Below are 19,591 nucleotides of genomic sequence, written 5' to 3' on the forward strand. Positions count from 1 at the left end.
TTAAAATTTAATCATTATACAGATTATATTTCATACTATTTTATGTTTTCTTCTGCGGGTCAAAACTCTTACTAGATAATATCACAAATCTTTTAATATATGATTTCAATTGTAAGCATGAACTGAGCTCTAAATTGATACCTCACTGATGCTTCTTTTAGGGGTAATGTTGGCACACTTGGGTTGACATCAGAATTCATTCATTTTTGCTACTGTTACTTTTCTAGAGCATGGCTACAGCTTGATATCTTGCCATCTTTTTAGCATTTTATCTTGTTTCTGAAGTACAGGTGAAACTGGTAAAGATTCCTCTTTGTGTGTGTGTGGCTGGCTAGTAAGGGGATCCGAACTCATGACCTTGGTGTTATAAGGCTGTGCTCTAACCAACTGAGCTAATCAGGCAGACCAAGATTCCTAAAATGACAGTTTACATCTCAGAAAGTAAAGAAATGAACAACTCAACATAATATGCTTTTATTAAACTCAATCCCTTTGAGATTTTAGGCAATCACACGCTTGCAACTCAGAAACACTGACTACCTGAAGTGTTAAATTCAGTTCTAATTTTACATTGCTCTGGGAGAGAATAACTTTGCCCTCGAGAATCTTTTAATTTGGTTGAAAGAAAAAAGAAAATGCACAGTTCTTCAACTTAATTTTTAAATGAACAAAAGGAAATAAAGTGTTAGGTAGGATCAAATAAAGGTTTTAGTACAATGATTATCTTGTTGATGGACAGCATGAAAAGCTATATTCCCAAATACCTGAAAGTAATATTCCAACTGATAACTTCTTGAAGAAGATAAATTTCCCCTAATGAAAAAGAAATTAGAGAGTTCAGGTTCAAGGGAGCATAAAACCTCAAACTGGGTGGGGATCAGAAACAGAGTAGGAAGAAGACTTTCATTATAGAAGAAGTAATGTGCAAACATCAAGACATAGTAATTTGGGATGTAGTAATTTGGGATGTTAGGATGACAGCTGGGATGTAATCCATGTTGGACCAAAGTGGAGTCTTTACATCAGTTAAAAAAAAAACGTAGGATATGTAATCTACTCCTTGATTAGGAAATTTCACTCTTTGTATATATAAAATGTAATTGGATATTCATTACTCCAAAACTAATAGTAATATAGAAAACCTCACATATCATACATGCTATATTTATGCTTTCTTGAACTCTATCTACTTCCTGAAAACCCTATGAAAATACTGAAAACCAAAAGCTGCTTAACTATTTTAGGCTTAGTTTTACACATCTGCTCATGAGTACCTCTCAGATAAAGTGAAAGGATAAGTGATGAGATCATCAGCAGAATTCAAGTTCCAAGAGAGCCTACCATCTATCTCCATTTAACTAATACACACACACACACACACACACACACACACACACAATCATGCTAACTGGTCTCCATTTAAATGAAGACCACTTACTTCAAGCAGACCCAGCAATCCCACTGCACTTGTAATATCCTGACACTGTAACTAATACACACACACACACACACAAACACACACACCAAAACAGTATAAGAACTAGCCTAGACTAGGTGTATAAACAGGATGCCTGCCTGGCTTAACGATGATGTTCCCAAGTACCCAACACAGTGCTCAACACGTGGAAGGCACTCCATAAACATTCACTAAATAAAAGGTTTTTAATTAAAACTTAAAAAATTAATTTGGATCAACAGACTGATATGCATACTCTATAAATATTTCTTTGCATATCTGACTCAGTTTGCTAACATTAAATATTTTATAAAGTAATAATTATTTGTCTAGGTTTTAATTATTAAATTTTGCTCCCAAAATAAGATTAATTTTCTAAATCACTTATAAACCTGATAGCTAAAAAAAAGAGTAACATTTTCTAATTTTATACCACTAATCTAAAGCCTGCCTTATCACCAGTAAAAGCTTACTATAAGACTGATAAAATCTTAGTATGTCCTGATATCTACAATCTACCTAAAACACTATTTTAAAAAACTTTTCAAAATATTCTCAATAACAAAAAAAAAGTTATCTAGTTTTAAATAACTTAGTTTTACTAACTTAGGTCTTAAAGTATTAACTCAAATTAACTCAAAAAGTATTGTCTAAGTTTGGAAGCTATCTCAAACTAATATATGACTACATTTTCAAACCACATTATATAACTACTTTACATTTCCTTTTGCTACTTCCTAAAAAAATATCTGAGCTGACATGCATCCTACACAGAGAAAGAATAGCAAAATTTCCCCAACTACACAGAAATCATCACTGATTTAATAAGTATATGTATGAGCTAATACTTTTAGTGGTAACTCAGGTGAAAAAACAAAATGATGATATGTATGTGAGAAACAATAACCTAGGACTATTAAAATATACTACTATTTAAATATCTTCTACAACTCAACTTTCAAATAAACTTGAGTTTCCAAAGGATAGGACTCAGTTGCTCGCTGAAATTTTACATTTTTGGGTATATGAGATAATCTCTTTCTCAGCTAAAAGCTGACAAGAACCTGCTTTACTTACCACTTTCCACTAGTTACTAAGTCCTACTGATTTTTACATTCTAAATGTTTCGTTAAGAGCGCAGCCAGAGTGCTCAAGTTCAAATCATGGATCAGCCACCTTCTAACTATTCACCTTGAGAAAACTGCTGTTTCATTTTGCTCACCTGCAAAACAGGATTAGTGTCCGCCTCAGTGATCTGTTTTGAGGACTGAATGACCTACTCTTATAAGGCACTTAAATGAGTGTCTGGCACATAGTAAGTGCTTAATAAATGTTAGCTCTCCTATTACCACAAACCCTAGGTCACTTATCTGGCCAGGACTACTGCACAGTCTACTAATTGGTCTCCCTGTCTCTAGTCTTGTTGCCTTTAAATCCACTATCCATCCTGTAGTCAATGATTTAAGGCAAAGGTGACCATGGGCTACCCTGTCTTATTCCTCTGCACTCCAGTTCCTGACATGTCACATACAAGAGTTGTAAATGCTGAATCCTCCTTCCAAGCAGCAAGATTCACCTTTCCTTTCTCAAAGTCTATTATCAGGCCAGAAACATAAGAAGAAAGATAAGAGGGCCAGCCCATGACTCACTTGGGAGAGTGTGGTGCTGATAACACCAAGGCCACGGATTTGGATCCCTGTATAGGGATGGCCGGTGAGCTCACCTGGGAGAGCGTGGTGCTGACAACACCAAGTCAAGGGTTAAGATCCCCTTCCCGGTTGACTTTAAAAAAAAAAAAAGAAGGGCCGGCCTGGTGGCGCACTGCTACGGTGCGCCGCTTGGGAGCGGGGTGGCGCTCCCGCCGAGGGTTCGGATCCCACATGCAGACCGGCCGCTCACTGGCTGAGCGAGGTACAGGTGCAACACCGAGGGTTGCGATCCCGTTGCCGGTCCCGGTCCGGTGCGGGCGTGACACTGAGGGTTGCGATCCGTTGCCGGTCACGAAAAAAGACAAAAAGGAAAAATAAATAAATAAATAAAAATAAAAAAAGAAAAGAAAAAAGAAGAAAGAAAAGAAAAGGTACTTTTTAAAAATAAATTCTCAGATATTGAGTTCCCTTCCTCTTGCCCTAAAAAAATAATTTCTGTCATAGTAGTTAACACAAACTAAGAATGCAAAGCAGAAGAAAAGAAGACAGGGGAAGGAAAAAACCCCTAAACTAACCAAGTAACCAGGAAATACAGTATGAAGGAACTGTAGCATTAATAAAAATGATATCAATAATTATTTTTCTTACTAACATGGTCAATTCTTGATTTTCTATGGTAATATAGGACAGCAATGGCTAAATATTCCCAAATTACAGATAAGAATACGTACAATGATTTTAATACATTTTGTACTCAGTGGCAAACAACCTAGTAAGTATGAAGTAACTATGTAAACATCATCAATCCAGTACCGTCTAGGGATAGTGTTTGGAAAATGCTGGAAGTTTCAGAACCACACTCAAAGTATGTATTAACATGGGTCTAAATATATTGTCTGAATATAAATCTGTGTGATTCTCCTACATGTCATCCAAATTCAAGCTCAAGAATTACCACCTCTGCAAGATTCTCTGACACACACAGTTTATCATGCCTTCCTCTTTAACTTTGCATCTTGTTATCACACCATACCACACAGTAAATCATTTAATGTTTTTCTATCTTCCAAGAATAAGAGTTTCATCAAGGCAGGGGGGCTGGAAATCTTTGCACCCTAATATCCAGCAAACTGCATGGCACAAAATAAATTCTAATACTTGCTTGCATGATACATCCTATTTTATAAACCATTATTGTTTGATATAATATGTTTTCCTATATCTTTCCATATTTTAATGTTCCTGAAACGAGGAGTCTAATAACTAGTAAGTATATTTAATATGGTAGTGTTTCATTTTTTTATCTCTTGGAAGGCTATTATTAAATTGATGATGCATCACATAATAGTTTCAGAGAATCTAGAAAATATAGTATGAAGAAACAATCCTAGCATTAATAAAAACAGTAACAATAATTATTATTTTTTAGTATAATTTTGTTACTAACATGAAGCAAAAACAATTTTTGCTTTTCCATAGTAATATAAACAGCAATGGCTAAATATCCCCAAATTACAAAGAACACATAAATAATTTTAATACATTTACCAAATATATCACATTTGTTCTGAATTATTGTTAATTTTCCTGAACTAATATCAAAATCAGCTTCGCCTCTGAAGATGTTCTAGCTGTTACCAGAAACATTCTAACCAAAAGCAGATTACTATGAGACCATTAAAATGAAAATGTCATCCTTTATGTTCTTTTAGTATTCTATAACTTACGTCCACCTTTTTTCTTCATATACTTCCTACCTGACATTATTTTAAATGATGGCAAGATATACTGCTTCCTCAACCATGTTCCTCTTTGTCAGTTCTATATCTCTGCTTACATGAGACAATGTCCTTACTATGTCTGTAAGATTTAATTTTTTCTTTTTCCACTTTCCAAGACTGTTCTCTCATCTGACCAACACATCTCACCCTAAACATCTTTGCCCTGAGAAGATTTCAGTTCCTTAAATTATTAATGATCAATTTGCTCTCAATGTCCTTTGTCTACATAGCCTTTTTCTCTTCTCATTATGCTGACCTGCCCATGTTTTGAAAATATATTCTTACTTTTATGAAATAAATCCAGCAGGGTATTTTTAAATTTCTTACTAAAAATCAACTATAAAATACTACTTGATAATTTTAATTCTAATCAATGACTGCAAGGTGGCAAAAATCTGGATAGGAAATACAGGTAATTTCCCTAAAGATTTACCAACTGATATCAGTCTACATTTGCAGCGGTTGGACCAGATTGTTTCCCAGACTTTAGGTAAATCTGCATGATGAACATTAGTTACTTCATAGTCAAACATCCATTACTTTTATCGAAACTTACATCTAGGGGGAAAAAAAAGAAACTTACATCCTGGATTTCTAAGAGCAAAAATAGTTTACAATATTGAAAAGATTATGGGATATTATCTGAAATGCTGAACCCCTTGGTGTTTTGGTTTTCTGTAAGACATATTTTCTGACACAAAGAACTAACAAATTTCTTTAGGCAAAATATCAGCTTCTGATACTAAATAAAAATGGTTCTATCATTTAATTTAATTCTAAAAAACAGGTAATATAAAAATTTAGAAATTTGTAAAGAGAATATGCTTTTACAAAAAGAAAAATTAATTGGCTTTGACTCTAAACCACATCATCAGCTGTAAAGTTCTCTATTTTAGTCTGGTTTCTTTAAAAGCTACAAACTATATCCATATGTAAAATTACTTAAAAAGAAAAATTATATTCTCACATGGAAAGGGAAAGAGGAAAGCTTATGAAAGCTGTTAATCTCCCAAAAAGCTGCTCTTAGTTACCAAATTTTGGAATGCCTCAAGAAAAATGCTATCAGTTACACTTTTATAGTATTTTATAGAACACTAAATATATTCTATTCAAATCTAAATATTCAGTTTAAATATACTTTAATATTTATCAAATGAGTCATTAAATACTTATAGTATATTTAACAAATATTTGCTTAATGGTAAAGTTAATGTCTGTGTCATTTACCTGACATGAAAAATTTGTCCAAAATGAAATAAATATAAATAAATTATTATTCTCAAAGTTAATCACCTAAGAAAAGTCGATCATAATTTAAGACATCTCTATGACTTTGACCTGTGTCATTTACCTGACATGAAAAATTTGTCCAAAATGAAATAAATATAAATAAATTATCATTCTCAAAGTTAATCACCTAAGAAAAGTCGATCATAATTTAAGACATCTCTATGACTTTGATTAATTCGTTTTAGTTAACACATTTTATATTTGCATTTCCATGATAATTACAAGAGTTATTACATATGTATTGCAGAATATGTCTGTATAGCTGAATTGACATTAAACCTATTTAATCAAGAACATTTCTAAAAACTTCACTGAGCTGCCATAATTTTTGTCAGCGTATGTAGTACTGAATGACCATTAAAATACCTGAATTGAAACTATTCCAGTCTAGCAGTTTGTAAGATCTTGTGTTACCCATAATTCCGACAAAGGCTGAGTTCAAAACAGCAAATTAGTAGATCAGTTTTAGGTGCAGAATAGTAGGAATAAAACAAAAAACACTACAACAAGAACACAATTGACAACACCACTCGACAGGAACTGGAAAGACACAGACAGCAGAGTTAATAAGAAGTAGAAATAAGGAAGAAGGAGCATGCTACAGTAATCTAACATTAACTAGTCTAATTATTAAAGTTAATGACTTTGATTTTTAAAACCACCCCATTCTTTCCCTTGTTATATGTTCCTGTTTGCTTAATATTTAAGAAAAGAGGAAGTTCTAAAAAGGAAAAAAAAACTCTAACATAATATTCTATAGTCAGCAGGTGGTAGTGGTTTTAAAATAAGATTTTTTTTCTTTCACTGAGAGTGAAATAAAAATGTCCCACATTCAGAAGTCAAAAATAGCTACACTCTAACATAATATTCTATAGTCAGCAGGTGGTAGTGGTTTTAAAATAAGATTTTTTTCTTTCACTGAGAGTGAAATAAAAATGTCCCACATTCAGAAGTCAAAAATAGCTACAAAATTCATTTGAGAATGCAGACACATCATTTTTAACATTAGCACATACATCTCAATCCATCATTTGTTTCTCAGCAGAGTAACTCAGTGTGACAAAACTAATACATCATCATTATGATAGATGATTATCTACAGTTTCATTTTAACATTCAGCTTTTTTCAACAAATTAAAGTTTCTTCATAGATAATTACTTAAGAGGCCTGGATATTAATAAATGTTCTTAAGAAAACATTCCTTTTAATGCATAATATGTTCCTTCTTAGTACATAATCCAAAGAATATAATATTATAAATCAAAATAATATTGGAACCATTAGAACATAAAATTGATATGTTTTTAACTGAAAATAAAACAAAATGAAAACATAACTCATATAACATTAATGTATATTGTATATGCCCATAACCTTTTGGAAAATAATCCATTAATAACTGAGAATTTCTACATGTGAATTGAAAAAATATTATGAAAGTAGAGGAAAGGGAGAGAATGGGTGAACTGGTAATTACAATACACAAAACACATTCTGTAATATGGATTTCTGTTTTCTTTCCTGGGCCTGGATTCTTACATTTCTTATTCAGAGTGAACTGGCAGGTATGATCAACCCAAAAAAAGCAGTTTTTTGTAAAAAGCAGTGACATTTTAAATACATCTCTCTACTTAAACTTATGTAAGTAACTTTCTTTTGTTCTCCCAGACTCTACAGCTTACTCAGAGCACATGGAAGCTACAAAAAAAGAATTAAAATGTTTTTCGTAAACAGAAGATATCACCAACAACTGAATTTATTCCTGAAATCATTTTTGGAGCTATCAAATCAGTGGGTACCATCTATTAAAATATTTGAGTCAATGATCCATAAAAACACAGTTAACTAGCCTTGGGTCACACAGTTAATGTCAGCTATCTTAACTCGCTATTTCCCTGCACTTTCCAAATAATTCAGTTCCTAAACACAAAGATGTAGAACTTGGCATAATCTAAATTCTTAATATATTAAACTGGGATCAGTTTGAATTTTCCTTTAAGTACAGCAGAATATGTAAATAATAAAGACAAGACCTTAAATTGACCAGAAAAATAAGAAATGGAGAAAAAATAAGCCAGAGAAGAAAAAGAAAAGACTGCTGCTTAAAAGATGTATTTTCTCAGCTTTAGAGTTAAATAATCCTGGCTAGAATTGCTTTTCTGAGTCCAGAAGAATTCCATTCTGCTTCTCTGTAATGAACTCAAATGGTATCAAACCACAGGAAATTGATTAATTTTTTTTTTAATTTTAAAGAACGGTAATGCTCTGTATCCTCAAAATCACTATCTGCAACATTTTCCATCCAATAATTACAAAGCACTTTGCTCTTCTCTTTACAGCTGTTAATACAAGCCTCACAAAGAGGTTATTGAAAGTGACAATTTAAAATTTCAAAAATGTATATGTATATATGCCAAATAAGAATACTAATATAATTTCAGGTTTAAGTATATCGTCAAAATAATAATTGACTTAAGCAAATGACTGAGCATCTAGTCAATGAGAGATGCAAAAACACATTCCATACAGGAAGTTCGTACCATTTATCACGCTTCTTTTAGATTTAGAAAAATCACCATGGTATTTCTAACCCAAGGGTCTGAAATTACTAAGACTTTGATGCCTTTCTTCTTTTGTAATTATGGCTCCATGTTTTAAGAAATGAGCTACTATTGTCACTTGTTTGCTTACATAGAACAAACAGCTAGCTACATGAAAGAAACCAACGAACCAGATGTTAGTTGTTTTTTTTTTTATTAATAGATACTCTACACAACTTTTATAATTACATTTTAAAAGAAAAGCTTCTTTTTTTTTTTTAGGAATAAGGAAATTAAATAATCTATAAAGAGCTATTGCTAGTGAAAAGAATATTAATAGATACTCTACACAACTTTTATAATTACATTTTAAAAGAAAAGCTTCTTTTTTTTTTTAGGAATAAGGAAATTAAATAATCTATAAAGAGCTATTGCTAGTGAAAAGAAATTAACAATTTAATGGCCATAGGGCCGGCCCGTGGCTCACTCGGGAGAGTGTGGTGCTGATAGCACCGAGGCCACGGGTTCGGATCCCATATAGGGATGGCCGGTTGCTCACTGGGTGAGCGTGGTGCTGACAACACCAAGTCAAGGGTTAAGATCCCCTTACCGGTCATCTTTTAAGAAAAAATAATAATAATAAAAATTAATTAATTAATTAATTAATGGCCATAATGGTCAAATTGTAAAATTATTTTATCTTCCTGGGTCAAAGAAAATAACTGACTCAAGTTATTTGATAAGTTCCTCAAAGCTATACCTTGGCCAAAAATAAATCAAGGTCTGTTTGTTTTGTATAGAAAACTAAAATATACTTGTACTTAGTTTGATTATTTTTATTAAGATTACTGCAAATATTTTAAAGTAACATGTGCCAGTTTATACTTTAATTTCATTTCTCTTTTCAGACAGGTTTGGCTTTAAAAACATTATAAAAATCAATTTTAATAATACGATTTAAATAAGGAAAATGTTGAATACAAACTTTTAAAGAACATACCAGGATTGTGGATACGGTCCAAAAGCTTCACAGAACGTGCACTAACAACACCCCCAACATGGACAAGAAATCCAGGAGGAAATGCCGTCAAGGTAAAAAATGGAAATTCCTAGTAGAAAGAATGGGAGGAAAACACAACTGACCATGTGTTAAATATAAAAAGTCTGCTTGTCAAAAAGCTTGTCATAAGAAAACATATTCTATCCCTTGAAATAAAAGGCTACCCATTATACATTACGCATGCTTTGGAATTAAGTTTCTTCAGATGTTTAGAGTTCTGAAAACATTTTCCCATTTATACAAAGCTATACAGAATCCAAAGACCATTTTTATTAATTCTCAATGAGAATAAATGTTCTCAGAGTTCTAATCAATCTGAGATGTTTGGAACACACTCTTCCTTCCTCTCAATCCCCTACTCTGATACAACTTCACAACAAGATGAAGGGATTGCCCTACCCCTTTACCTCATGTCTACTTCTCAATGGTGTAGACAACCCCTCACATACGTAACCAATACAAGTTGTTGGTAAAGATTCCAAAGGCCTCAGGCAAGAGATCCGAAAGAAAGTGGGACTAAGGGAGGAATAGGATGAGCATGTGGGTTAAGAGAAAGAAGAAGGGTGAATATCAAGCAGAGACAGGTAGAGAATCATTGTGAGGGACCATTTACTCTCCTTACTCTATCAACACCAGGGAGCAGGAGCAAATGCAAGAAATATAAATGTATATTAAGGAAAAGGGACAGGTAGGTAGATAAGAGCTAGGGAGGTAGTCAAATTTCACTAGTTTTTTCCAAGCTTTAGTCTCCCCTTCTCTCTTAAGGACATAAAGCTCATCAACTTAGAGACAAGGAGAAGCGTGGAAAACAGAAATGATATAGTAGAAAAAGGAAATTCATTGAAATAGCACCCAGGAAGAAAGAGGAGTTCTCTGTGGCTGCCCAAACATAGAGGCCCCTCATATTATATAAAGCAGATGCAAGGGAAACTTGATATTTGACCTGTCTGGCTATAACATTAATGTAGCTCACTTAACCAGAAGTCACTTACCAGTAGCCTCAGCTATTTTGAACACAACTGAGAGCTGGAAAATAGGCAAAACAGGACTCTCAACAGTCAAAAAAACTGTTACAGTTCCAAATACTAAAGTTCATGCACTTTATTCATACAAGATCCCCACTGATCATATCCGAACTATGATACATAGTAGTTATCCGAACTATGATACATAGTAGTTATAAACATATATTATAGGAACATAGAATTCTAAAATTTATCATTACCTTACTTTCTAGGCCATAGCACATTAAATGCAACAAAAAAAAAGCTGGGAGAGAAAGAGACACAGAATACTACTGGAAGCAGGCATATGAAAAGCAGCAAGATTACTGACTGGCTGCTTACAGCATGGAGAACACAAACTCACAAAAGCATAATTCACAAAGCATAGCACCTTGTATCATTCAGCACAAAGGCAAACAGTCTGGCATACCTCAGTAACCCATGAAAGTAGAGTATAAAAAACATACGTGTGTGTGTGTGTGTGTGTGTGTGTTCATGTGTATGTATGTGTATTTACACACACACATATTTAGAAGTAAATTCAGTTAGAATTTAGAAGTAATCTTTAAATTAACAAGGTCAAAAAAATCTAGGCTATGTAAGAAAAGAGTAAAAACCCAGTCTACGAAAGTGATTAGGTTTGGTCCAACTGACAGGTAGAGGGAAAAGAGAAGAGGATGGATGAGAGAGAAATATGTCACGTAAGTGCACTATAAAATGTTTAGTCAAAAAGCATCCTTATTTCCATCTGAATTTTCTTTAATGCAAGTTTTAAATGAGACATTTATAGGTGAGCTTATGTTACTAAAAATGTGAGTATTTTTCCTAGAAAATTAGGTCTTTTAAGATTTTTTTTCAACTTTAGGAATACATAAATTTCAAAATTTCCTCAAAATTTCTTAGGCATATGATGGTCACATAGAATAAAAAAGTACTTTATATTTAACCTTTATATTTAAATATGTTAAGTATCTAGGCAAGAGACACTGAAAATAAAATTTTTGTAAGCTATGAAAAATGAAAACTTCCTTCTAAAACTAAGAAATAAATTAGGTAAATTCACATATTAGAAAACATCTGCATATACATCTGATTTTAGATAGGTATGAAAAAAGGAGCCTAGATGATTTCTCTATTCAGGATTCTTTACTCTTTGACCAAGATTTCAGGAGACTGAATAAAGGAACAAGAGGGAAAGTATCCTACCAGAGCTGGTCAGAGCAGAAAAACATAAGGCACTGGCTGCCCAAAGAAGCAAAGGCCCACCCTGTGGCCTTCACTGTCTTATGTGTCTCAGTTCACCTAATCGACAGTTCACTTTACAACACAAAGTTTAACCTACGGTAAATAAAAATGTCACTGTTATTTAACCAAAACTCCATCTTCAGACAATTCTGTAATTAGAACTACTACTGATATCTACAGCAGACTGTTAAATACTATCATCTCCACCACCATCACCAGCAACTACTGTTGAGTACTTACATGTGCCAGACCCTATCGAAAGTATTTTAAAACTATGCTTTATTATCTTTCCCATATCCTGAGAGGGAGGTACTATTATCTCCATGTTTTCGATCAAAAACTGAGGTCAAGAAGGCCTTTTATTCTTAGATTCTTTTTGAGCAATGACCTTATCATCTGGTTTCCTTGTCATTTCTGGTTAAAATACTGAGGTAAGGACTTGATTTTAATGTACAGTCTTGTTTACACCTAATGAATTTATAGGTTTTCTTCCATTGCACAACTTCCTTAAGATCAACCCAAACATGCCCTGCTTTCAATGCCTACTGTGAATTTCAGCAACTGTAGAAGAAATTTTCTCCAGAACGTTCTTATGTTTAAAGTATATTTCCCTGTGTTACCAACACGGACATTACATGTTGATGCTTTGTCATAAGCCAAAGTCAGGCAGCATAAAAATATTTAACAGCGTGTGCTCAAAGACAAACTAGTTGAAAAATCATCAGGCACAATGGGAGTATTCTTTTAAAAATAGATTTAAATAGGATTTTTCTTAGAAGATATTTAAATAGTTTAAAAAAAAAATCAAATACTCTTTTTATTATCCCTGTAGACCAGAGTAAACTTTCTAGACGTAAAATTCCATGCTAGGGCCTGGCCAGTTAGCTCAGGTGTTTAGTGTGTGGTGTTGATAACAACAAGGTCCAGCGTTCAAGCCTTGTTCCTGGCCAGCTGCCAAGAAAAAACCTCCACGCTAGACTTACACTATGATTTATTGTTCAATTTTACTGCCACTTCTAAAAAGATCATAATTCACCAAGAGTTTGCTTTGTATCAATGCTTCTCAAAGTGTGTTCCTCACTACTAGATATCTTAAAAGGAAAGTTCTAACTACTAGATATTTTAAAAGGAAGGTACTATGGTAAAATATATTTGGGAAATACTACGTTAAACTAAGTTAACCAGGTTTCTTTACTAAAGAAAAATATACATCCCAGAATCTAAAAAGTAACTTCATTTTTCTTCCAGGTGAAAGAAGAGACTCACTGAAAAAAAAATCTATTTGCTTTATGTCAAATAATTCATTTAGGTGGAACCTAAATCTAAATAAAAGTTTTCTCTCTATTTCTCATAAAAATCTGGCACCCATTGTCAAGATGTTGTCAATTTATTTTTTAATGCTTTTGTGAGAGGAAAGAACATTTCATTTCTGAGAACTGCTCCTTGAATAACCCATTAAATTAAAAAGGTCAGGCAAATAAACTTTCTCTTTCCTCAAGAAAAATAAAGCCATACAATTTATTAAGGGTGGTTTAGCAAAGGACAGAAATGAATATTTTAAAAAATATATTTAAAAAATGATATAAGTAGATGTCAGTGGCATGACCTAGTGTTCAAGTTGGCAGTATTAATGCATATCTGATCACATATGGGAGAATTCTTCACACTATGTACAAATTTTTCCCAAAGCAGAAGCCATACAAATGGCAGCCGTAGGTGAATGGGAAAGTTAAAAGTGATAATGCTTTTGCTATTTAATATGTATACAGGGTAGAGAAGTAGCCTTATAAACTAAGCAACTACTACTGAAAGGTTAGATAATGTGCAGGTACTGCCAACTCAGGACTTACAAAGTTGTAAATAAAAACTATAGTTTTTTACACCTTTGCTGTTAATTCCATGAAGATTATCTAGTAATGTATGTCCAATGTGTTAATGTGTCCAAAATTTTAAGAATGTTTAAAAGTATATTTGAAAACATAAATTTTATCAAATTAAACCCAAAACAATTTTCATTGATTAATTTTTTTTTTCCTTAAAGCAAAATGGTTTTAAAGGTTGTTAGTACATACAGTAATGTCACAGGTACCTCATACAGGCAAAATCCCATTATATCAAATCTCAAAGCAATACAAGTTTCTCTGTTGATACGAATTCTGGAATGATAATTAGATTATAAGAAATTATATTCCTAGAGTGAAGGACTCTGCAAAGAATGAAGAGGGGACGAGATAAGAGCATTTTGGCCTAAAAAATGGTAAGGGGACACACACACCTTCATTCTGACCTTCTTCTCTTCCATGTTTTTAGCCTTTGCTACAGTTTGGTTTTAAAAGATGATTTATATGTTTAGGTGGGCCTGTTTTTGGTGGCAGAAGTTGGTATGCCTGCAAAGTATGAGAGTAGGTGAAAGGTAACTACTGCTCGATAGGGTAATAAAACAAAGAATTGGGTGCAGCTAAAATCTCTTCACTCCGCTCAGTTCAGCTTTCTCCCCAACCTTGTCTAAAAGGTTAACACTCCATACACAAACACTTTCAAAAATAAGGAAATAAAGTCTAGAAAAATAAAGCGGTGCATTATTTGTAATAAGATCTGAAAAACACTGCTCTTGAGAGCCAACCTCTAGAAGAGAAATAGCTGTTTCATAAAATGCATCCTTTTCCAGATATTTACTGTTACATCTATTTTCCCCCAAATGCTGTTACAAAATGGAATATATAAAAGAAAATTCTAGGAAAGCTTATAGTTTCCAAATCAGACATAATGAAAGCTATGGAACTATGTCTTAAAATAACTGATGTGACATATAAAATCATGCACTGTATTAGTAGAAAAAAGAACATGAGCCTCACAGGGCTATTAAACTTAAAAAAAAAAATTTGGCATTATGAAAAGAAAAAAGCTGGCAACATTTGTTAAAAGCTTAAATAAAACTTAAATGACCAAGATTAAAAATAGAAAAGCTTCCAATACAAGAAATAGGCTCTCACACATGTTCAGAAACATACCCGCCTTCTACAGAACCTATGAGGCGATCCTCCCTTAGCAATGAAGTTTATCAAAAAAAAAAAAAGAGAGAGAGAAAAATCATCCAAAAACTGTAAATGTAACTAAGTATTAAACTTATAATAATTAAAATAGATGTATTATACTGAATTATTTATATTATTCATTATTTATATTAATCTGCAAAATTATAGAATCTGTGCATTTCTTATCCCTAAGAGATTGGCCAGTGATAAAAATAAACTCATCAAATAAATATATTAATATACTAAAGAATTATTTTTAATATAAACAAATGCTACTGAAATATTTTTTCTGCAAAAATGTCTACCATTTCCTTTTTCTATATTATAATTTTAATGGAAAATTAGAAATGACTTCAGCATTCAGTGGATAGTTCCAAAAAGAATACTCTAATAAAAGACTGGAGGACAAAACAAAAATAGCTATAGAATTATTCCAAATCAAAATTACTCACAAACAAATAACTTTAATACCTTAAAGACATTTTAGGCTTCAAAATTGCATTATATATGTACAGTATGACCAAAAAACAGTTTATGAAAGTACATAATTACATGGGAGCATAAGATAAAAAAAGTCGTATTAACATAAGAATAAAGAATATCCAGTGAATCTTACCCTCTGTTCCAACGCTGACTGCGTCTGTTGTCTTAAAAGAGCTTTAAATGGCCCCCCTTCTTTTCCAGCACTACCACTTCCCATTCCTATAGAACATCAGCAAATATGTAACCAAAAAAAAAAAAAAAAGAAAAAAAGCAACTATAGAAACAAAGTTTAATTGCATTCTTCTTTATAAATATCATGAGTCAAAATATGATAAAATGACCCAAACATTTACAGTATCTGGGATGACAACTAACGCATATATTTTACTCTATTTTATCCAAAAGTTTTCTTTAGAAGCAAGATGTCAAAGTCCTACTGACACAGCTAGTTTTAGATTTCATTTGTTCTAAATATTATAAGAAAAATTATGTTAAGGTGATAAATCTTTGCATAATACTCCATTTTTAAAAGTTGAGTCTTCTAACAAAAAATAACAATTGCTTACTATGCTAACAATTTAACAATATGAAAATAAGAGAAATATTAAATGTCAGATTAAAAGTAGAGAAGAAAAGCACTAATTGTGCTTACTTAAAATATTCCAAAATTCTCTAAGAACATGAAATTTTAGGTGATTTTGAAAAATAGTCAAATCTATTTTCTAATAACTTCCCATTTCTAAACATATCATGACAAAACAGGATTAATTTCATAGTCATCAATGCTCATTCACAAAAATCAACATAAATTTAAAAAACCAAAAACCTAAAAATCACATACATGTAATAGACACATCACAAATGTACACAGTTATGGATGAAAGAATTATATTTCCCAGACTCCTAGATGTATTTTTTAAGGCTTAAAATTAAATTTCTTTCCCTACCTCATTTTATTGTTTTGATAATACCAATATATCAAGTATTGTCAAAGAATTATAGAAAGCAGGGGACAGGTGAGAAGCCAGTGCTCTAAAGACTAGAGTTTATCCCACCATTTCAAAATTGAAGACGCATATAGTCATATTTACTACAATGACTTAAAATGAAACTAATTTACTTTTACATTTTTAGCTGTTCTTGGATAAGGAAACAAAGGTTAGCATGTGTATAGTCCCATTTTGTTCCTTAAAACAAAAAAGAAATTTAGTTTTCTTATAGCAACCTGAACATTATTTTTAGAGACTATACAATACTAAACACAGAAATGAAATTAAGATCTTTATATAAGGCATACTAAAAGCCACAAAATAAAATGTAAATTTGTAGTGATAAGTGAAATATCACAAAATATAGAAGAATAATTTGATAATTAATGCAATGGACAGAAAAAAATAGATAATGAAAGAATATCACCGAAATGAGATTTAAACTGATTCAAATAGAATAATTTATTAACGTAACCACATGGTTTAGCAAAATGATGATGGTACAGTTCCCATGTAAATGGAGTTGGTATGAAGGGAAAGAAAGTAAAGCATCTAAAACAGAAACCCTGGTAATATGAACCTAGTAATTATTAGAAATATCCAGATCTATGTCCACAGACATATAATTTTTTAATATATGATAATTTAGCAGAATATTCATACTTATCCATCAAGTAATATTCAATTACATCCTTATGACAATTCTGATCATTTAACTCTATTTACCAGTAAGAAAAGTAATAAAAATACATCCTGTATAAAATATCCAATAATTCTTTATAGAATAAAATTTTTTTTCAAAGATGATGTAAAATAAAGGGATTCAAAAGCTGACATATTTGATCCTACCAGAAGCAGCCAGGAACAGCTCTTCACTGAAAGAAACACTTTTCCTCAGAACTGGGCTGACAAGGCTAGAATGATGAGGGGTAAGGCTAGATTCCGAGAGGAGGAGACAGGACTTTTTAAGATGAAGGGAACCACAAGAGAGAGAGGGGGAGCTGGGACACAGGTAAATCCTAGGTCCCTGTGGGTAAGATGCTGTGGAGGAAAGTAGCAGAGAAAAGATGCAGATTCAGAAGATGATCAGAAAATGCAGGATAAGGAAAGCAATGATGAAGCAAAACATAACAATAAAAATGAACTTTAAATGTATAGACAAACTACACTAAGCATATAAAAAGTCACTAACTAGCGAGACTGTCTATCCAACGTAATGTAAATAGGCATAGTCTAAAAGGTTAACAAAACCTTCAAAAACTTTGCATTCATTGAAATTTTTGAAATCACTACTTTAGGATTTTATGCCATTCTAATAATTAACTGACTTCTTCAAAATAGTTAAATTACCTGCCCTTTTTTTGCTTAGAATTTGTAAGGTTAAAACGTACCACATTTTCAAATGTTTAAAGCCAAAAATTTGTTGCCAAAAAAATATAAACACTAATTTTAAGTAGAAAAGTACAGGTGCTGGCTGGTTAGCTCAGCTGATTAGAGCATCACCTTGTAACACCAAGGTCAAGGGTCTGGTCCCCATATTTGTCAGCCACAAAAAAAAAAGGAAGTGGTAAAGTACAGTATCTGAAAAGTTACTAGACAGCATTTATGGATATTTTAATTGAGTACCCATAAAAAACAATCAAATACTCAATACTACATAATGTATACTGTTGTCATTAATAATTTTAAATAAATACTAACTTCTTTCTGTCCTTTGTGATATACATTAATAATTTTCCATCTGCTCTAAAATTTTTAATACTTAGATCTAATCATACTACTGTTTGCATTTACAGAGATTTAAGAACCCGAGGGTTAAATATTCTCTGGATCACAAAAACTATATATGGCTAAAAGCCTGACTAAAAAAGTAACAATTAGCTTAAATCAAAAATAAAATCAGGGGTTGACCAGTAGCTCACTTGGGAGAGCCTGGTGTTGATAACACCAAGATCGAGGGTTCAGATCCCCATACTGGCCAGCAAAAAAAATTAAACGACAAAAAAAAAGATGTCAAATCAATATTCTAACACTAGCAATCTAAAATTCCAATCCTATTAGTTGAGTACTTGGGAAAAAACATAAAAATAAAGCTTTGTAAAATGTCAAAAATTTTGGGGCCGGCCCGGTGGCGCACTGGATAGTGCTCCGCTTGGGAGGCACGGCGGCGCTCCCGCCCGAGGGTTCAGATGCCACATACAGACCGGTTCCCGCTCACTGGCTGAGCGAGGCGTGGGAGCAACGCCGAGGTTTGCAATCCCGTTGCCAGTCCCCGGTCCGGTCCGGGGGCAACACTGAGGGTTGCGATCCGTTGCCGGACACGGAAAAAAGACAAAAGACAAAAAAAAAAAAAAAGTCAAAAATTTCAATCTATAGAAACAAATGTAAAATTTTTTAAAAGAAAAGACCTACCAGAAAAACACACAACAGCTTTAACTACAAGAAAACAACTTTCTTAGTCTAAGCTTTATTAATTTTATTCTATTTTTGGCTTCACAGTTCACATTATAATCAGCTTATCTCTTCCCAGTATTTCTCAAGACACTAGTTTTGCATACAGGTAAATTAGAAGACAGAGAATCATAAAATACATACAAAGTTACAGTTTTAGAAATTTTAGAACAATGATTATTTGCCATTTTAAGTCTCTATAAGAAATAGGAACGTTCATCAGGACTATTCGAGGATAATTAGGGACTCATGATAAGGCCAAGGGGCTAAAAATTGCTAATATTCTGAAAATAAGATATTGAGGTAATGAATAATTACAGGCAAAACAAAATAATTTATTTACAGGCAGCTTACAAATATAAAAATACATAAGATTACCTCATTTGTAAATAAATTCTTAAAAACTAAAAATTTGGAAATAGAAGATAAAATGCAAAGAAGTTTTCATAGATAATACAATTGATTGCCTACTAGCAAGCTAAGGGAAAAAAGTCTAGTTCAGTTAACTTATTATTTGACAATCTTCCTTAGGCTTGGCCTTTTTGATGAATTAAAGAAAAAGAAAGACCAGGGAAATACTTTCAAAACTTTATCTGTGGTGTGGTGG

At 32.5% G+C, this 19,591-nt stretch overlaps 1 protein-coding gene across 3 annotated transcripts in view; it reads right to left on the bottom strand.

Annotated features, from left to right (window-relative positions):
- C2CD5 (C2 calcium-dependent domain containing 5) overlaps positions 1–19,591 on the bottom strand; it is a 103,135-nt gene that overhangs the window by 54,185 nt on the left and 29,359 nt on the right. For 2 of the 3 annotated variants that reach the window (XM_008579226.1, XM_008579227.1), the window contains exons 9-10: positions 15,678–15,763; positions 9,718–9,826 (exon numbers count right to left, since the gene is read on the bottom strand). In XM_008579226.1, coding sequence (XP_008577448.1) covers positions 9,718–9,826; positions 15,678–15,763 — 195 coding nt within the window. Of the gene's footprint in view, positions 1–6,542; positions 6,609–9,717; positions 9,827–15,037; positions 15,071–15,677; positions 15,764–19,591 lie in introns of all 3 variants that reach the window. The other variant, XM_008579225.1, reaches the window with a different exon arrangement.

Source organism: Galeopterus variegatus, unplaced genomic scaffold (assembly GCF_000696425.1).
Source record: "Galeopterus variegatus unplaced genomic scaffold, G_variegatus-3.0.2 Scaffold1838, whole genome shotgun sequence".
In the NCBI taxonomy this organism is placed as follows: Eukaryota; Metazoa; Chordata; class Mammalia; order Dermoptera; family Cynocephalidae; genus Galeopterus; species Galeopterus variegatus.